The sequence below is a fragment of the Desmodus rotundus genome, chromosome 1 (genome assembly GCF_022682495.2).
Source record: "Desmodus rotundus isolate HL8 chromosome 1, HLdesRot8A.1, whole genome shotgun sequence".
Taxonomy (NCBI): domain Eukaryota; kingdom Metazoa; phylum Chordata; class Mammalia; order Chiroptera; family Phyllostomidae; genus Desmodus; species Desmodus rotundus.
Window position 1 is genome coordinate 28,673,028 of NC_071387.1, and position 18,220 is coordinate 28,691,247.

Below are 18,220 nucleotides of genomic sequence, written 5' to 3' on the forward strand. Positions count from 1 at the left end.
GATCTGCTGGGGGAGGACCAACTGTCGCCCTGCTGTTTCAGACCCTTTAAGGCTTTTTCTCCCAGACCAGTGGCCTCCGTGTCGCCTGGGAGCGTGTTCGCACTGCCGCATCCAGACCTGCTGACCCCTGCTGCCTGTTAACAAGCTCCCTAGGTGGTCGCTGTGCTGGCCCCTCACTTATCACACTCCAGCCGCGCTGGCCTCCCTCTGGTTTCTAAAATACGACAAAGTCTTTGCCATTTCGGGCCCTTCCCACTTGCTGTTCCCTCTCCTAGGAGTGGGCACCCCCTAGATTCTCACGTAGCTGGTGTTTCTCACCATTCAGGTCTCAGACTGAATGTCACCCCTGCAGAAGAGCCTCCCCAGACTACTTGACCCGAAATCAGTCTCCCTGGTAGCACCCCTCAAAGTACCTTGCACCTCTCTCCAAACACGCACATCACCGCTCTACTCTTAGCTGTACCGTGAGGTTCAGTAGTCCTCTGTGCCCCCACTGGAACGCGCACTCTGTCAAGGCAAGCCTCCTACCTGCCCTGTGCACCTGGGCCCCGGCGTGTGCAGAGTGCATGGCGTATGGCAGCACGGGAGAAGTACTGATTCTTTCCTCAGGGGGTCAGTGTAAGACCAACTCAGTCATCCTCCATTATTTAGGCTCACGTTAACTGTACTGACAATTAACCCATGGGCTCACTCTGCAAATGAGTAACTAGGGTCTAGAAAAAGGTGGGGACTTGTCCAAGATCACCAAGCAAGTCTGTAGCAGGACCACGGCCTTTGACCTTTCAGGACTCTATACCTCAAGCCATGCCCAAACCCCTGCCTGCCGTTCATGCAGCCTGACAAAGCAGGGTGTTTGCAGGGGCCACTGACCTACATTGTGAATAATTGCATTATGCACAGGGACTCTCAGGCCAGCTGCTGTCCCTTCAATGCACAGATGGGGGAGACCTTCCCCAGCAGCTTCTGCATGCCTCCCGCTGAGCAGCGGCTGGACCAGGAGTCAGGTGTGAGCGCTTGCAGCCTCTGGCCATCATCAATGGGTGCGGCCTCTCTGCTGGGCGCTGCGCCCTGTCTAGCCTCGTCCGGCAGGGAGAGCATTTTATCGGCTAAAATTCAGCTGGCAGCACCAAAGCACAACCTCCCTAGAGCTCTGGGGGCTTCAGGGCAGGCCTCTATTGAACATTTAGCAAGTAAGTCATTCCTCCCACGAGCAGCACCTCACAGTTTAAGGAGCAGGCTTATACCCACTGTCTCCTTCGAATTTGACAGGGTGCTTTGAGAGAGGCAAGGCAGGTTAGGAAGAGCACATGGTGAGGGAGAAAAGAACACTGGTTTAGGAGCCAGACAGACCTGGGTTTGAATTTCAGCTCTGACACTTCCTTTTTTTTTTTTCAGCTCTGACACTTTCTAGCTGGAGATTTGGGACAAGTTACTTAACTGCTCTGTGCCTCAGTTTCCTCATCTGTAAAATGAGTACGATTCTTAAGGATTCTTAAGAGGCTTTGACAGAATAATGTGTATAGAGCTTGCTGCTCTAGCACCATTGTCATTCACAACAAGCAGCTCTTGGTGTCCTTAGGGTGGCTGTTATTGGGGGAATCCACCCATTCCCCCTCTGAGGCTGCCTCTCATGGAATTATCCTGATGGCACTAGAATGGAAGGCCCATGAAGACGAGGCTTTTGTCAGTCCTGGCGACTGCTGCATTCCCCATGCTCAGAATGCTACCGGCAAATGGCAGTGCTTGGTAGTTACGTATTAAATGAATGAGGGAATGAATGAATGAATGAATGAATGAATGAAGTGAGAAGCAAGTAAGGAACAAAAACAAAGAAGAGAGAAAAGCAAGTTGAGCTTGCTTGTAGGCCAGTCTGGAGAGCAAGGGAAACATTCTTAGGCCAGTGGAGGAGATGCTGCAGTCCACAGCTGGGCAGGGAAATGGGCCTGAGGTCCTGGCTCAGACCCTGATGTGAGGACCCAGGTTGGCATCTGTAGGGGTCAGTGCCCTGTGCTCACTGGCTCTCGGCTGCACGGCTGGCCCGCAGTAGAAGCAGGGTGAATGCGATGGGCAGGTACAGCCAGGGACCTCCAGCTCCTCAGCAGTAGGTCCCCCACCTCCCATGCCCTGGGAGCGGGATGGGGGTCCTCCATGGTGCCTGGAAATCTGGCCTTGTTTAAGGCCAGCGGGTGCCTTCTAGATCAGTACAGGGCTGAGGGCTTCGTCACAGACAGCCCCACCAAGACACAGCTGTAGATCTGTGTCCCCAGCAGAGGTTGATCCACAACCTCTGAGAGCAACTCATAGGTGCCCAGGCCATTGCCGCCACCACTGCAGAGAGGCCAGCGCTGGGCGGGACGCTCTGCACAGTTCTTTGGTGTCCTCTAGTGGTGGTCTGGTGCACAACAGTGATTCCAAGTCGGCACTCAGGTGGTGGCTGGGCTCCGTGCCCCCTCCCATTGCCTGGGCAGCACATCTCTCCCTCGTGTGACCCCCCCCCCCCCCCCCGCAAAGCCACCCCAACCCCTGCCATTATGACCCGTGTCCAGGGTGCACAGGCCTGTGTGAGGGAGACGCGCACTACCAGGAGAGCACTGTGGCTTATTTCTAGATCAGCGCCTGGGTCCTGGGGAGATGGGGTAGAGGCATCTCTGCCCCCCGCCTCGGGACCGCTGACTTCTCTGAAATCTCGGTGGGCCCTTGGTTTTTCTGCTGTCCTCCCAGCTCTGCAGCCAAGGTGGTGCTTAAGCTAATGGAGATGGGTGGGGGGCTAAAAGACCAGATGTGAGAATTAGGATTTCAGGATTCAGAAAGTCAGAGCAGACCAAGATGGGGACTGGGGTCGGGAAGGGGCATGGGGATGGTAATTACTAACAAGGGAAAGATAACCAGGCTGGAATGTCAGCTCCAGAAGTGGGGAGACAGAGCTAACAGCAGTTGGGAGAAAATTACCTGCTGGGGGCTGAGTCAGCCCTAAAGAACATCTGAATCACCAGTGCAAGGTCGTTCCTTAGAAAGCCTAGGAGACCTGGAGCAAGGGCGCAGGCAGACTCACCTTCACCAGGAGGGTGAGCTCAATCCTAGGCCCACACATCAATGGTAAGCCTGAGCAGGTTGAAGGACCAGGTCGACATCTGGGAGGCGATGATATGTGCCTTCGTGGTGGCTTCCCTGCCCTGAAGAAAAGTGTACAGACTCCAGGAGAGAGCTTGGGACTATTCCAGGGAGCGCAAGAGGAAAAACCAATGGGTGGAGGTACAGGAGGAGAAAGTTCCGCTCAAGGGTGCAGGGAGGGTCTGTCACCAAGGGTATATAAGCCAGACAACCACTGTCAGCTTCCTGTGAACAGAGGTGTCATCACATTGAACAAGGGTGTGTGGCAGAATCAGTCCTCTTCACAGAGAACCCAAGAGTCCATCACAGATTATTGCTTCCATTGTAGAACAGCAGGCCCAGTCACCACTGAAGGGTTTGCTCTTGGTGCGCGACCCTAGTGGGCCTACTGCACTGCGGCGGCTGCCTGTTGTCAGACGTTGGAGAAATCCAGTTCTGCCACGAAGTCACTGGTGACCTCGGGGCCAAGTCGTTTCTCAGTCTCCTCAGTTACACGATGCAAGGACACAGGAAACGCCCATCACCCTTAGGAGAAGCCAGCCCAGCTCCTGGGTGGGTAGCAGGGGAGGGGGAGTCTCTAGCCTTGGCCGTGCTGAGTGTGTTTCCCGGGGATCTCCTTGACCTTGTACCCGCTGCCGCCACTGTGGAGCCTTAAGAAATCCCTCTCCCCTCTGGCACTCCAGCCTGTGTGTGGACTCAATGGCCATGGAACCGTGGAGGCTGAGCTAAGGCTTTCTCTGGCTTGGGACAACAAAAGGGGAGTCAAGCCCTAGAGAGCATGCAATGCGATGATCAGGTTACTAGACGGCCTGAGCCCACAGGCCCCACCACTCCCAGCACTCCTGCTTCCCCAACTCAGACGTGCTCTGCCATTGCCACCTCAAAGGCCAGGCCTAGAGAACAGGGCCAGGAGCAAGAGGGTTTCCATCCTCTGCCCGCCTAAGGCCTGTCTTCTACATCACCAAAGTGCCCCTTCTGCCCAGCCCTTACCCTCCAGCATATGGATTTACCCCGGGCCTCAACAGGACAACTACCTCCTGAACACAGTTCTTTGATGAGATACGCTCAGTGGTTCTGTTCTAAAGACAAACAGGTTTGCAGAGAAATCTTCAATGTAATAAATCTCTTGGCAGTGTATGACACTATAGCAATTCCGAAACTATTTTGTGTCTATTTGTAGGATTAAACAAATAAGAGACCCTTTCAATGTTATTGGAAACCAGTGTTCTCACTGTAAAAGAAGAAAGATGCAAATATGGAATAGAGGGAGGCAAGCGAGAATCCTGTGATGTTCGAGTTTATCTGTATCTATAGACAGATGATAGAAAGAGAGCGATAGATAGAATGATGATGGAAGGAAGGAAGGCAGACACATACGTGGACCTAGAAGTAATGATGCCCCAGAAGCAGTGAGCACATCTCGTGCGCAGATCTTGGTTTCTAAATACCAGTCCCTGCTAAACAGAACCAGGACTCCTTGGAGAAATGGCTGATTCCAATACTGGTGTGAGGAAAGTGTGAGGAAACCTTGGGACGTCTTGTGCCAAGAAGTAAAAAAGTGCTCAAAAAGATTATGGGGACATGGTGGAGAACACGGAAGGCAGCATGAAGGGGGTTTCCATTAGCTAGACCTGGAAAAAAATGAGCATCAAGATGAATAATCGTATTATTGGAGTGTAAGACACTGAATTAAATAGAAACATAAAAGTCCATACTGATACGCATTTCTAAAATGAGCAGAAAAGGAAGATCTTGTTTACAGTAGAATGCCAAATATTTAAATGGAATCATAGAATGAGAAAATCACCATTTTGCAACCACCAAAGCAATGTGACTCAGGTAAGAGTCATCAATGGGTGCTGAAACCACCGAGCTAGTGTTTGTGGGCGAGCAGGGTACTCACACAGGCTCCAAGTATTCCAGCAGACTATTTATTAATTACGAGGGGGAAATGGTACCTTTAAAGTGGAGAGTTCTGGCAGACATCCCTCAACCAAATGGTCACAGTTAACATGGCCAACAATGGGACAAAGTGCCATCGGGTGCCCCTGAAGTGAAACCCCAAGGAGGCCAAAACGTCACTTACGTGGGATTCCTGCCGAGAATGCACAACCTAAATCTAGTCATGGAGACACATTCAGACAGCCGCAAGCTGAGGGGCGTTCTACCAAATAACTGAACTGGGCCCATCAGAAGTATCGATGACACGGGAAACCAAAGCAGGCGGAGGGCTGTTTGAGATTAAAGGAGACCACAGGCGTGACGAGTAAACGCCATACTCGGTCCCACGGTTGCCTCAAAGGACACTGTCAGGCCACCTGGTGAAATGTGACAGTGGGCGGTATGGCAGATAATATGCTATATCAGTGCTAAGTTTCTTGAATTCGGTTAAGTGTGTGTGTGGTTACGGAAGAGATCTCCTTGTTCTTAGGAAACACACGTTAGATGTTTAGGGGTGAAGTGTCAGGATGTTGGCAACTTACTCTCGATGATGCAGGAAAATTATATGTACAGTATATATGTTTTTTCACCCTCTGGGTGTCTTTTTCTCCTCTTGCTACCTCCTCCCCAATTCTCTCCCAGAGTTTCCCAGTTCTAATTCCTGAGCTGGGGTAGGGTCCTCTCTACCACCCCGCTTAGGCAGCACACTCTGCACTAGGAAACCTCGTGAGTCTCCTAGCAGCCTCTGGATTGGCTGCATAGGGTCAGGTGCCCAGCCCTTATCCAATCAGCTCTGGCCCCCAATTGGGTCACATGGCACACAGCATGGCTACCACCATAGTTCCCTTAATGGGGTGGCAGGTAAGAGGATCTCCTTGGAAGGGTGTGGCAGGCCCATGATTGACTCAGACAGTAGATCTGTATCTCCAGCTCCCCACGTTAATCCCAGAGATACCTCCAGGCCTCCCGACCTACTTCGGTGCCTCATTCTCGCCCTCACTCTTTCAGCAAATGTTAGAGATGCCTGCTCTGGGCCAGGCCTTGTGCTAGGTTCTAGGGACACAGAAGTGACCCAGGTCTACCCTCAGGAGCGCTGACTCAAGGTGGGAGGGCATGAAGAACGCAGATAACTTTAGGGCAGGCTGAATCATGACCAACAAACAGAAGACAGTCAACTGGGACAGAGGCCCGCCCCCATGGGAACGCAGGAGGGGGGAGAGGTGGCATCCGAGAGGCCTCCTGGACAGTGTCACTGGCTGGGGCTCATGGGAAGGGAAAGGGCAGTCAGAGAGGGACCCAGCTGCTGGAGGGGTGCCCAGTGCCATGCTGGGTTTCTGTTTTTTCTTTGCACAGCCGGACCCAGCAGGACGGGACATCTCCATCCGCCCTCTCCTGGAGCACTGTGAGAACACGCACATGACCATCTGGCTGGGCATCGTCTATGCCTACAAGGGCCTTCTCATGGTAGGTGCAGAGCGGAGCGCAGGGAGTCACTGCTCCGCCAGACCCTCTCTCCCAGGGGCCTCCGTCAACATAAAAATAAACAGAGCCCCCGGGACTAGGCACTTACTGTGGGCCAGGCTGGTGTCTGCCACATGTGACCTCGATTTCCATAACAACCCCGTGGCATAGTACAAGCAATGTTCATTTCACTGAGGAATACCCTGAGGCTCTGTCTGCCCAGGGTCCTTCTGCTAGTATGTGGCAGAGTCCGAAGTGGGGCAACAAGAGAGGAACCCCAGAACCTGCGAGTGTGCCTCTGTACAGCTGCCACTGTACCCTGCCCCTCCCCCGGAACAGCAGTCTGTTGGCATCTAGCATGTGCTCACATCCCGACTCTCACTGGATTCTCTAAACCCGTAGGAGGTTAGTGGACTCACCCAATTTTGTGGATGAAAGTAAGGCTCGGGGAGGTTAAGTGATTGGCCAGAGGCCACCTGGGAACCTCCCGTCTCGGAACCTCCACTCTACTCACTGGTTAAAATCAAAGATCTCCTGTGGAGCCCACCTCACACAATGGTGGAATTTCAAAGCTAGGAAGGACTGGAAAGGTCAGTCCCACCTTACTTTATTCCAGATCGATCCTTGAATCTTCTCCCCACATCCTGTGAAAACTGCGCCTCCACCTACAATCCCTCCAGTGACAGGAAGCTGCTCCTGCTCCATGCTCAGATGTTTCCGCAGGAAGACGAAGCCACCATCTGCCTCAGTGCGGCCTCCACTTAGAAGCGGGAAAGGGAAGCCCTTCCCAAAAGTCAGATAACTGGGGTTCCTTACGCTGCTCCAGTGCTTCCTCGCCTGCTGCTGATAGTGACTGGTCCTGAGTCCTTCCAGGGCCACACCAGAAGAGCAGGTGTCAAGGGACCCTAGGCAAATGTTGTCCCCACTTCAGACTAGCTGAGACCTTCTTGTGTTTCCATAGAGGTCATTTGAGAACTGCTGGGCGACCATCTGAGTCCCATGAGGTAATGACCTGGAGGTGTCCACAGGAAGTGCCCAGAATGGAAATAGGACCTCGAAGACTGGCCTAAGGTCCTAGGCTTAGAGAAGGTCACCCTCTGGGGACATGGTCACCCGAGCTGCCGGAAGCAGGTGGCACAGACCCAAGGGCAGAACCGTCATCAGTGGGCAGAGTTGCCAGGAGGCAGCCCTCTGGTCCCTGTAGGGAAGGGTTTTGTATAACGGAGCAGTGTTCACAGAAGTGATGGAGCCCCTGGGAAGGAGTGAGCTCCCTGTCACAGGACGTGTGCAACATCCATCACTTGAGTTTCCCCGGCCCTTGTTGAATAGAGTGAAACTAGACTCTTTCCGGGATCCCTTCAGCCTCCACGTTCTTGATCCTGATGCTGTGAAATCAGATTATGTGACTCAGATTGACTTGTAACTGGATTGATCTGTTTTGGCCGTTCATTATCTTCCCCACCTACTTCCAAAAGCGGTTGGAGGTGACCGTCTCTCTCCCAGTGCAGCTAATGCCTTCGATCAGAGCACATCAGTAAAACCGTGCTGGACAGCGCAAATGCTCTGCTGTTTCCAGCGCATGCAGAGAACTGTCTGCGGCCCTCCTGGCCCCTAGGGTTTGTAACTAAAAGCCCCGCCTTAGCCCTCCTGCTCTGGAACCTCAGGATCTCAGGGCCGGAAAGAGCATGCACAGCCCTGGAGGCGCACTCTGCCGTCAGCAGCCTTGAACCCCACAGCCCACCATGAGCATCCCCAGTGAGTGTTCCCTCACCCACTGCTTCCCCACCTCCGGTAATGGGGGACTCACTCCCCGTCAACGCAGGCTGTGCCATCCATGGATGGCGTGTTAGTTTCCTGTGGCTGCCATAACAAATGACCACAAACGGGCGGCTTAAAACAACAGCAGTGTATTCCCTCACCATTCTGGGGGTCTGAGATCAAGGCAGGGTCGTGCGGGCTCGGAGAGAACTTCCTGGTCTCTCCCAGGATCTGGCGGCTCCAGGAACTCCTTGGCTGCTGGCTGCATTGCTCCAGGCTCTGCCTCAGCCTTCACGTGGCCTTCTCTTCAAGTCTGTCCGCTGGGTGTCTCTTACGATGACTCGTATTGTTTAATTTGATTTGGGGCCCACCCGGATAATCCAGGATGATCTCATGTCAAGAGCCTCGATTTTGTCTGCCGGGACTTTTTCCAAATAAGGTCACACTCACGGTTTCCATAGATTAGGATGCAGGTGTATCTTTTAGGACCACCCTTCAAACCACTACAGATGGGTTGTTTGTCTAGAATGTTCTTCCTTATCCTCAGCTGAAACCGGCCTCCATGTAACCTGTGCCCATGTGTGCTCACGGCCCTCCTTGCAGGCCTGTAACAAGTCACTCTCTTTTTCCTCCTGGCACTCTTCAGAGATTTGCAGCCAGCCAGCAGGTGCCCTGACCTGCCCATGTTTTGTGATGGTTCGGTGGCCCACTGGCAGTGGGGCAGAAAGGAGGCATGCAGACCACCATCAGAGAGCAGGGGCCCGGCCCCTAGCCGGCCCTGACACTCACCGCTGAAGGACCTGGCAGGTGCCCTCGCCTCGCCCAGCCTCCGCTGCTTCCCCTGTGAGATGCGCACAGCCAGCCCAGGGCCCCTGTGAGATGGCAGGGCCCGGACCTGAGGGAGCCAGCACATGGCAGGCTTCCGCAGCCGGTGGTCTCCTCCCCAACTCGGGGTCTGCTTCCTGGGCCTCTGGTTCCTCGTTTTAAAAGGAATTTTTAAAACATAAACCAGTCTGTGAGATAACACACCAAGAAAAGGAGAGGAAAACAACCACGACTGCACAACATACTACCAATTACACAACGGCTTTCAAATTCCCTACAGGACATTTTCACTTATAAACTGCACTCACATCCATCCTCTCATCTCATCCGGAAAGAAACCCTGTGAAATAGGTATCGTTACTATTCCCAGTTCACAGATGTTGAAACTGAGGTCCTGGGAGGTGAGGTGACTTGCCCAGGGTCACACAGCCAGTGGACAGCAGAGCAGATTGCCGACACTCCGGCCCTGTGCCAGCGCCCCTTCTACTCCATGACACTGCTGCCAAACTAAACCAAACCCCCAAACGGGCCCTCACTGTGATGTTAAGTGGCCCATGCAGATGTCAGATGCCCCAGCTGCAGGGATGAGATCAGAGGGGAGGGGCCTTTGAGGGGAGGCCTCCTGCAGATGCTGGACTGTCGCAAAGGCCAGCAGTCTCCCCAGCTCTTCCTCCCTCCCACACCACCGGTTCTGCCCTGCATTTCATCTGCACTTCCTTCTGCGGCCTGCCCGCCCCTTAGACCGCCTGTGCAGATGAACTCTCCGCACCTGCTTCAGATTACATCTGAGTTCTGCCCTGCCCAGTTCTGTTGGGAGATACTGGTTAAGACAAAAATAATAATAATAATAATAGTGGTCAAAGAGAGAGTTATTTTGTTAATTCCTTCTCAAGTAAGCAATGTAGGAGAGGTGTGGGGGCTCCCAGCAGCTGAGCTCCTTGCCTCTTGTGGCTCCCGAATCTTCCCCATGCTGCTTCCACATGGTGCTCTAAGATGGCTGCGAAGCTCCACCCATCACATTCCACTCCATCTATTAGGAAGGAGGAAAAGAAGTATCTTTCTCTTTAAAGACACTTCCCAGAACTTGTACGCACTTGTACATACTATATGGCATTGGCCAGAACCTAGTCGTGTATAGACAGGAAAATAGAGTCTCTCTTCCGGGTAGCTATGTGCGTTGTGGGGGTAACAGAAGTCCCAGACACAGGGGCTCTGCCTGGCTTATTAGAAAAAAGACTAGACTGAACTTCTAGAAACACATTCCACTTTTGCCACCATACTCCTATGGGGCCCTGGGCAAGCCCCTTCCTCTCTCTGGGCCTCAGTGTTCTCTACAGAATGAGGGAAGGGGGTTGAGGTCATGTCTGATCTTCCCACTGTGGCCTTTCCTTCTGCGGGTCTGTGCAGGAACCAGGGTTGGGGCACAGGACGACCGGACAGCTGTATCACTCCCAGTCTGTAGCCCCAGATTCACCCCAGGGCCATGTCAAGTTTGGAGACAGACCATGACATCCAGGAGACCTGGCAGATAGCAAAGCCCCAGGCTCCCTCCCTGCAGCCCCCGCTTCCCGAGCAACCCGCAGTTGAGTTTGGCTGGGGATCAGAACAGTGAGCGTGTGCTCCCACTTGGAAATGACCTTCTTCCCTTTCTCTTCACCATTTCAGTTGTTCGGTTGTTTCTTAGCTTGGGAGACCCGCAACGTCAGCATCCCCGCGCTCAATGACAGCAAGTACATCGGGATGAGCGTCTACAACGTGGGGATCATGTGCATCATCGGGGCCGCCGTGTCCTTCCTGACCCGGGACCAGCCCAACGTGCAGTTCTGCATCGTGGCCCTGGTCATCATCTTCTGCAGCACCATCACCCTCTGCCTGGTGTTCGTGCCCAAGGTACCCAGCTTCGCCACCTGGTCTCTGGCCTCCAGCTCTCACAAGGGGATTACTGAGTTTCCTTCTCTTTCTAAGTTTTACACATGCTTTTTTTAGTGATGGTTCCAATTCACATCACAGGAAGTTGGGAAAATGCAGAAAAGTAAAGAACAGACTTTTCAGAAATCTCACATAGTCCTACCACCCTGAAATAATCACTGTTAATGTTTTGTTTGGGCTTTTTACTGTTAATCTTTTTGATGTGTTTCTTCCAGTGCTTTTTGAATAATTAGACATTGATGCTTTTTTTGGATGTAGCTGTGATTATAGCACAAATACTGCTTTGTAGTTTACCTTTTTCACTTAATTTTTGTCCTTTGCATTCCCCCACCTTTATAACCATCACTGAGGGAGAGTTCCATGCTGTCCACTTAATCTCTTATTGGTGAGCATTACAGTCGTCTGTCTCCAGGCTTTTTGTGTTACAAATAACATTTCTTCTACATAACACATTCTCCTTATTTCCAATCATTCCCTTAAGATAGAGTGGCAGCGGCAGTATCAGTGGGTCAAAAAGAATGATTGTCTTAACAGCCACTTACATTTGTCATTCATCTGAAAAGCTGGCCTTTGGCACCACGCTGCGAGGTACTTTTCAAATGTCATCCCACCCCGGCAGCAGGCAGGTGAACCAGAGGCCTTGGCCTCCCGAGAGCCTGAGGGGAGCCAGACCTCGGGTGGGTCTGGCGGGTCTCAAGGGTAGAGAGGAGCAGGAAACAGAGAGAGTGGGGAGGGAGTTGTTGGCCCTCCTTGGGAGCGGGAGCATCTCCCCAGGAGGAGGAGGGGGGAGAGGTCACTCAGGTTCCTTCCTCCCCGAGAGGCTGGCTGCACACTCACCTGCGTCCTCCCGGGCGCCCCGTCAGCCCCCAAGCAGTGTCAGCTCTGCCCTAAACGCCTCTGGGTGTCCTTCCTTCTCTAGTTGCCAGCACCTGCCTCGGCTCCAGGCGGTGCCACGGCTCCTCTGCCTGCACCCAAAACATGCCCCATGAGTCTGAGCCCAGCTCCGACCGTGGCACTCAGCTCTGTCACCCTCCCTAGGGCCTCACTGCCCTCCTGGCTCCAGGGTCAAGTCTCTGACCCTGCACTGCCCTTCGTCTCCTCCAGTCCCCCCAGAAGTCCCTGTCCACCTTCCAAACCGCCCTTCTCCACAAGCGCCCTGAGCCCCAGGCCTCCCTGTGAGGGCGTATGTTGTTTCTTCCCCGGGCTTCCCTTATGTTCACCATCCTTCCAGACCTTCCAGAGGGCTCAGCCCCTCACCTCTGGACCCCGAGGTCCTGGCCGTCAGGGCTCATGTCTGGTTCATCCCCTGCTCTCCAGGGCTGAGCCCAGAGCCTACCTCAAACCACAGATGTTTCTCAACTAAGGGAATAACATCAGGGTCAATTGGCGACCTTTTCTCTAACATATAAATAGCTTTGTCAGCAACACAGCTACTCACTAGTCAGTCATCCGTGGCTCTAACAGGGAGAAGCTGTCACTTCCCTCCATCCCTTTGTCGTTGTCACAACTGTCACCCTCAGGTTTGTTTTCCGCACCTGGGCAAGGCCCAAGGCAGAGCGAGGCTCAGCCAGAGCCAGGCCTGCGGGCCCTCGGGGGTTCTGCAGGATGGTTGGGATGCTGGTGGAATCACAGCCTGGAGACCAGACCTCTACTGACAAGGAAGGACACTGAGACTCAGTGAGGGAAGGGGTCTGCCCAGGTCGCACACTAGGGGATGGCAGGCAGTCCTGTGTCCCTTCTGTGGCCCCCGTTGCCTCCAGGGCAGGACCTGCTGGGAAGGACAGGGTGGAGCATGGCCCCGAGGGCTGCAGGGCTCTCTCTTCACACCCGCCTTTGTCCTTTCAGCTGATCACTCTGAGGACAAACCCAGACGCAGCCACTCAGAACCGCCGGTTCCAGTTCACTCAGAATCAGAAGAAAGAAGATTCTAAAACGTCCACCTCAGTCACCAGCGTGAACCAAGCAAGCACATCCCGCCTGGAGGGCCTGCAGTCCGAAAACCACCGCCTACGGATGAAGATCACAGAGGTACCTTCCTCAGCACTGCTGGTGTCGGGGGCCCTGCCCTCCCCCACCCTCCCCCACCCCCCACCCCCAGCCCCCGCCAGAGTCCCCATGCCTCCCGGATGCAGGGACTTTCAGGCCTGCTGTTCCCACCATGCCTCCTCTGGGACACCCCTGCATCGTGGCTGTGCAGTCCCACCTGCTGCCGTCGTGGCTGCAAGAACTGGGCTCGGGGGTGAAGGGGTCAGGGGACAGGGGGCATGAACTATACAGAGGCTGTTAGTTAGAATCCAGCAGGAGTTTATCGCCCACCTGGGCCAGGGTCTGGGGGATCCAGCAATGCCCTGAGTCAAATCAGACATCCCCAGAAATAAAGGTGTTCTTAGAGATCGGTGAACTTCCAGATTAGAGTAGCGAGTTGAAAAACCTCAACTGTACACCTCCTGTGAGTCTCCTTTGCTGCTCACACAGGACACTTCTCTTCTGACACTACTGATCAGCAAATGTGTGTTGTGGGGGGGGGTTCCCCACACCAAGCAATTCTCTGTGACATCAGCTGGGTGTCCGAGAATTTAGCTCAGTCCTAACACTGTCTACCTGGAGACAGTGTCAGATCCCACACGTGAAAGGCTTGGTCCCACAACCTGCTCCCACCCCACTTCAGATGCCAATCACAAGTTGTAGTTCTCCAGGTTGCCCTCAACTTCTGTCCAACTTAACTACAAATCGGGGGGTCCCACGATCCCCTCCTCCAGTTCAAATACTTTGCTAGAGCAGCTCACAGAACTCCAGGAAGCACTTACGTTTACCAGTTTATTAAGGGGGATGATGAAGGATACAGAGGAACAGCCACATGACGAGCTACACAGGGCAGGGTCTGGGAGGGCCCGGAGCACAGGAGTTCTGCCCCCACGAGGCTGGGTGCAGAGGTTCATTGGCCGGTGGGGAGCTCTCCTAACCCAGCACTTCTGGGATTACTGTGGAGGCTCCATCACACAGGCCTGACCCATCCCTAAGTCTGTTCTCAGCCCGTCTCCCTTCTCAAGAGAATAAGGGTGGGGCTGAAAAATCCCAAGCTTCTGATTATGGCTCGGTCTTCCCAATGACCAGCCCTCCCCTGGGAGCCCACCCAGAGTTGCCTCATTAAAGTAAAAAACACGCCTATCGCCCAGGAAATTACAAGGGTTTCGGGAGCCCTGTGTCAGGAACCCAGGCGGCAGAGGACAAAGTAGATCTTCCATTATTTCACAGGTAGCTTCCTAACTGTGTGCCCCGCCCCCTCAATATTTCGCTCTCCCTACACACCCCTAATCACCTGCATCTATATGATGTACCCAAGAGAGGAGGAAGTGAAGAGAAACATTCAGGAGAGAGAGATCTCTGCAGCAGACCTCGCCTTGGTCCGGAAGGGCCTTAACTGGTTCTTCAGTATTGCAGAGAGGCCCAAACTAGATTCCTTTGTGCCCAGCTAAACCTCAAATTCTGCACTTCCTATACCAGGGAGGAGAAACCAAATTACCTTTTTCTGTCCACCCCTGCCTTTGGGTCAAGGGCTGGGGCTGGGCCCGTGATGCTCAGGCCGTGTTTAGTAGAGGATTTCTGATTCAGTGGGACAGCAGAGGAACAAAGGAGAGTGTACTGGTTAGGTTGCCGGCTGAGTCTCTGTAACAAAGAGGCACCCAAATAAAGTCACCCTAAGAAAATACACGTTTACTTCTCTCTCACATAATAGTGCTAAGGAGAGAGGTCGGATGGGCGGGCAGCGCTGCTCCCCGAGGTCATTGCCGGAGGGGCCTCCTTCACTTGAGCCTGCCGCTCCCCAAGGCGTTCGTTGTCCTCAGCTGTACGGTTAAAGCCAGGAGGAAGGCGTGTCCTGTTCTCAGTCTCAGGAAGGAAAGAGAAAGGAAGTCCAAGCAGGGGATCACCTTTCAAGCAAGTGAAACAAAACTGTGTCCTTGAGGCTTGCTCCAGTCCCATTGACAAGAACCCGCACCTCACACTGAGCCACGGGGAGGCTGGGAACTTAGTCTCTAGCTAGGAGTCCCAAGGAACTGGGTTGGCAGATCAGATACAGGATACCCAGTTAAATTTTAACTTCAGACAAACCACCAATCATATTTTTTAGTGTAAGTATGGCCCATACAATATTGGGGATATACTTATTCTAAAAACTGATTCTTTATGATCTGAAATTCAAATGTGACTGAGCATCTTGTATTTTTAGTTGCTAATCTGGCCGTGCCCAGTGTGGGGTCTCCCAGGAGTCTGCCCCAAAGGCCTCCCACAGTCATCTGCACCCCTAAAGCTGGCTGCTAGGGCAGGGCCACCCCCCATTGACCCCAGAGCACAGTATTAAAGCTTCCTGGTCCTCGGCTCCACACACACCAGCCCTGAGCGGGGCGCTCCCTCCAGGAAATCCAAACCCCAAGCCACTGTCAGAACCCTCAAGCGTTGGGCTGGTTTTCCTGGAGTGGAATCACGATCTGGCTTCTTGTCACTTCCACCCCTTGATCCTAGCCTTGCCTTTTGAGTCCCACAGAAAAAGGTCTCTCTGTCCTCCTCCTCCACGTGCAAACTTATTAAACAATCCATGGCTGTGCTCTTGACGTCAGAACAGCACCTTTCAGTTTGTATGGTCCCCTCCCTTATATTGCAGGGGGATGCCCACTCCCCTCCCCAACCACCACCCACAACGCACACTCACCCATTCGCCAGGCTTCTCAGGGGCTGAACTGGTCAGGGCTTGCAACTCAGGGCTTGAGTTTTATACAGGGTCCGGCACAAATAACACCCTGTTTTGTTCCAAAATCATAAGCATGTAATTCTGTAACATAACAATGTCACACTCAACATACCACCTGACCTCTTAGGTGAAATGTTCAAATTAAAACCATAAATTATTATACCCATATTATTACCCTACCAACCACACCCATATTATCACCCTACCACCCACACCCATCTTATTACCCTACCACCCACACCCATCCTATTACCCTACTAACCACACCCATCCTATTACCCTACCAACCACACCCATCCTATTACCCTACCAACCACTCTGAAGCACGCGTTACTTCTTGGCTGGAGCCTGGATAGCCTGGGGGTGACAGAGCTCTATCCTGCTTGACTCCTCTGAGGGCACTGCTACTGACCTGCGTCTGTGACAGTGTGAGACCCAAAGCTGACCAGGCCTGCAGACCTGCCCCGCCCCCCACACCAAGGGTGCTGCTCGTATCAATGATAATAATTAAAGTAATACTGTAGTCGTAGGTCACTCATACTACGTGTCAAGCATGAGGCTCAACTTTTATTATCATTAAACTTCACAAGATCCCTGTGAGGTAGGTACTGTTATTACCCCATTCTACAGATGAAGGAACTGAGACCCACTTCTCACCAGCCAGCTCACAGCTAGTAAGGAGCAGCCCTGGGTTTGCCTCTGGCTTGTCCAGCTTCAGAACCTGCGCTGTGACGCTCTCCCCCCACCCCGCCTCCCCAGGCTGCCCCATCAAGGCACAGCCTGCATGGACACATCATCGCAACACCCAGGCCCAGCCCTGTAACCCTGTGCATCACTTCTTGGCTCTTGAGGCCTGGCTGCCAGGGCAGGTGCTGGGCCTGAGCTCTGACTCAACTGGAGCCTTTGTCTTCTAGCTGGATAAAGACTTGGAAGAGGTCACCATGCAGCTGCAGGACACGCCAGAAAAGACTACCTACATTAAACAGAACCATTACCAAGAGCTCAACGACATCCTCAGCCTGGGGAACTTCACCGAGAGCACAGGTAAGAGGAGGCAGGGCCCCTGTAATGGGAGGGCCTGGGGATCAGACCCCAGACACCAACCTTCTATTTGGCAGATGAAGAACCTGAGGTCAAGGAGGGGCAGGGCTGGTCTGAAGTCACACAAGCAGAGCGGAAGCATCTGCAACCCACACCTCTGGCCACAATCCAGTGTCCTTCTGGAGCCCCACTCTGCCTGGAGCTGGGGCTTCTGTTTCTCGGACCCTTGGGCTCCAGGTGCTCATTTGCACACACGGCCGGCATCCCCAGTGTTCCGACTGGGGAACACAGGTCTAACAGAGCACCTGTCCTCCCAAAAACGGGTCTCCGTTTCCAGCACACCCAATCAGTGCACAGGGAAGGAATGAGCAGTCGGATACCGCATGGCCCTGGTCTCCCCAGCCTCCTGGGAAATGCAGGCTGAAGTAACACCAGCCATTTCTCGCCTGCATTTCCGCAAAATTTTTGAAGGCCACCACTGTTGGTAAGAGTGCGGAAATGAGCATTCTCCTGCCATGTTTGGGAAGCCAGTCTGGCACTCTCCCAACGTTAGATGCGAAAGCTCTCACCCAGCAGTCCCAGCAGCGGGAGCCTGCCCTTGGAAATACTCCCACGTGGGCAAAGATGTGGACACCCGCTGTGCACCACAACATCATTTTTAGGGAAGAAAAACTAGAATTAAGTGGTCCATTATTTGAGGCAGTTTCATTGATTATGATACAACCAAACAAGGCTCGTCATACAGCTACTAAAACGTGAGGCGGGGCTACTCCTGCAGATAGGGCAAGGTCTCCAAGTGAAAAGGCAGGGAGAAGACCAGTATGCACAAGTGTGCGTGTGTGGGACGGGGGGTAGTGTGTTTTTACAAAGGTTTGGAAGAACAGACACCAAATAGTTACCAGTACCCGCCTGTGTGGAAGGGGGGGCCGGTACGTGGGGAGGATGGGTGAGAAGGGGGTTTTTACATTCCATTTGATACACTTCTCTGTTGTTTGTATTTTGTCATTTGCATATGTTCATTTCTATTATAAAATTAACCTGAAGTCAATGAAAAATCTTTTTGTTCTTATTACATAAGTAATAAGTATTCTTATAAAATTATAACTATTATATATAATATAATTAATATATTATGAAAGCAATATTATAAACTTATTGTATAAGACATTTATTTTTTTAATTGTTTAAGTTGAGGTAAATAACAAGGAAATTGAAAGAATAAAAATTATTCCTAGTAATTTTAGTATCTGGAAAAAGTGGGCATTCAATACATTTCATTGGGATAAATGGGTGGCCATTTGGATGTTAGATGCTTACCTCACTCTTTACACAACCCTCCAAGTGGAAAAATGACTTAAATGTAAAAGGTGAATCCATGAATATACTAGAAGAATTTATTTTATGATC

At 52.7% G+C, this 18,220-nt stretch overlaps 1 protein-coding gene across 1 annotated transcript in view; it reads left to right on the forward strand.

Annotated features, from left to right (window-relative positions):
- The window catches only part of GABBR2 (gamma-aminobutyric acid type B receptor subunit 2), a 330,217-nt gene that overhangs the window by 304,686 nt on the left and 7,311 nt on the right, over positions 1-18,220 (forward strand). Inside the window, exons 14-17 of the mRNA XM_053922306.1 lie at positions 6,406-6,516; positions 10,762-10,986; positions 12,871-13,053; positions 16,687-16,816. Coding sequence (XP_053778281.1) covers positions 6,406-6,516; positions 10,762-10,986; positions 12,871-13,053; positions 16,687-16,816 — 649 coding nt within the window. The remainder of the gene's footprint in view (positions 1-6,405; positions 6,517-10,761; positions 10,987-12,870; positions 13,054-16,686; positions 16,817-18,220) is intronic.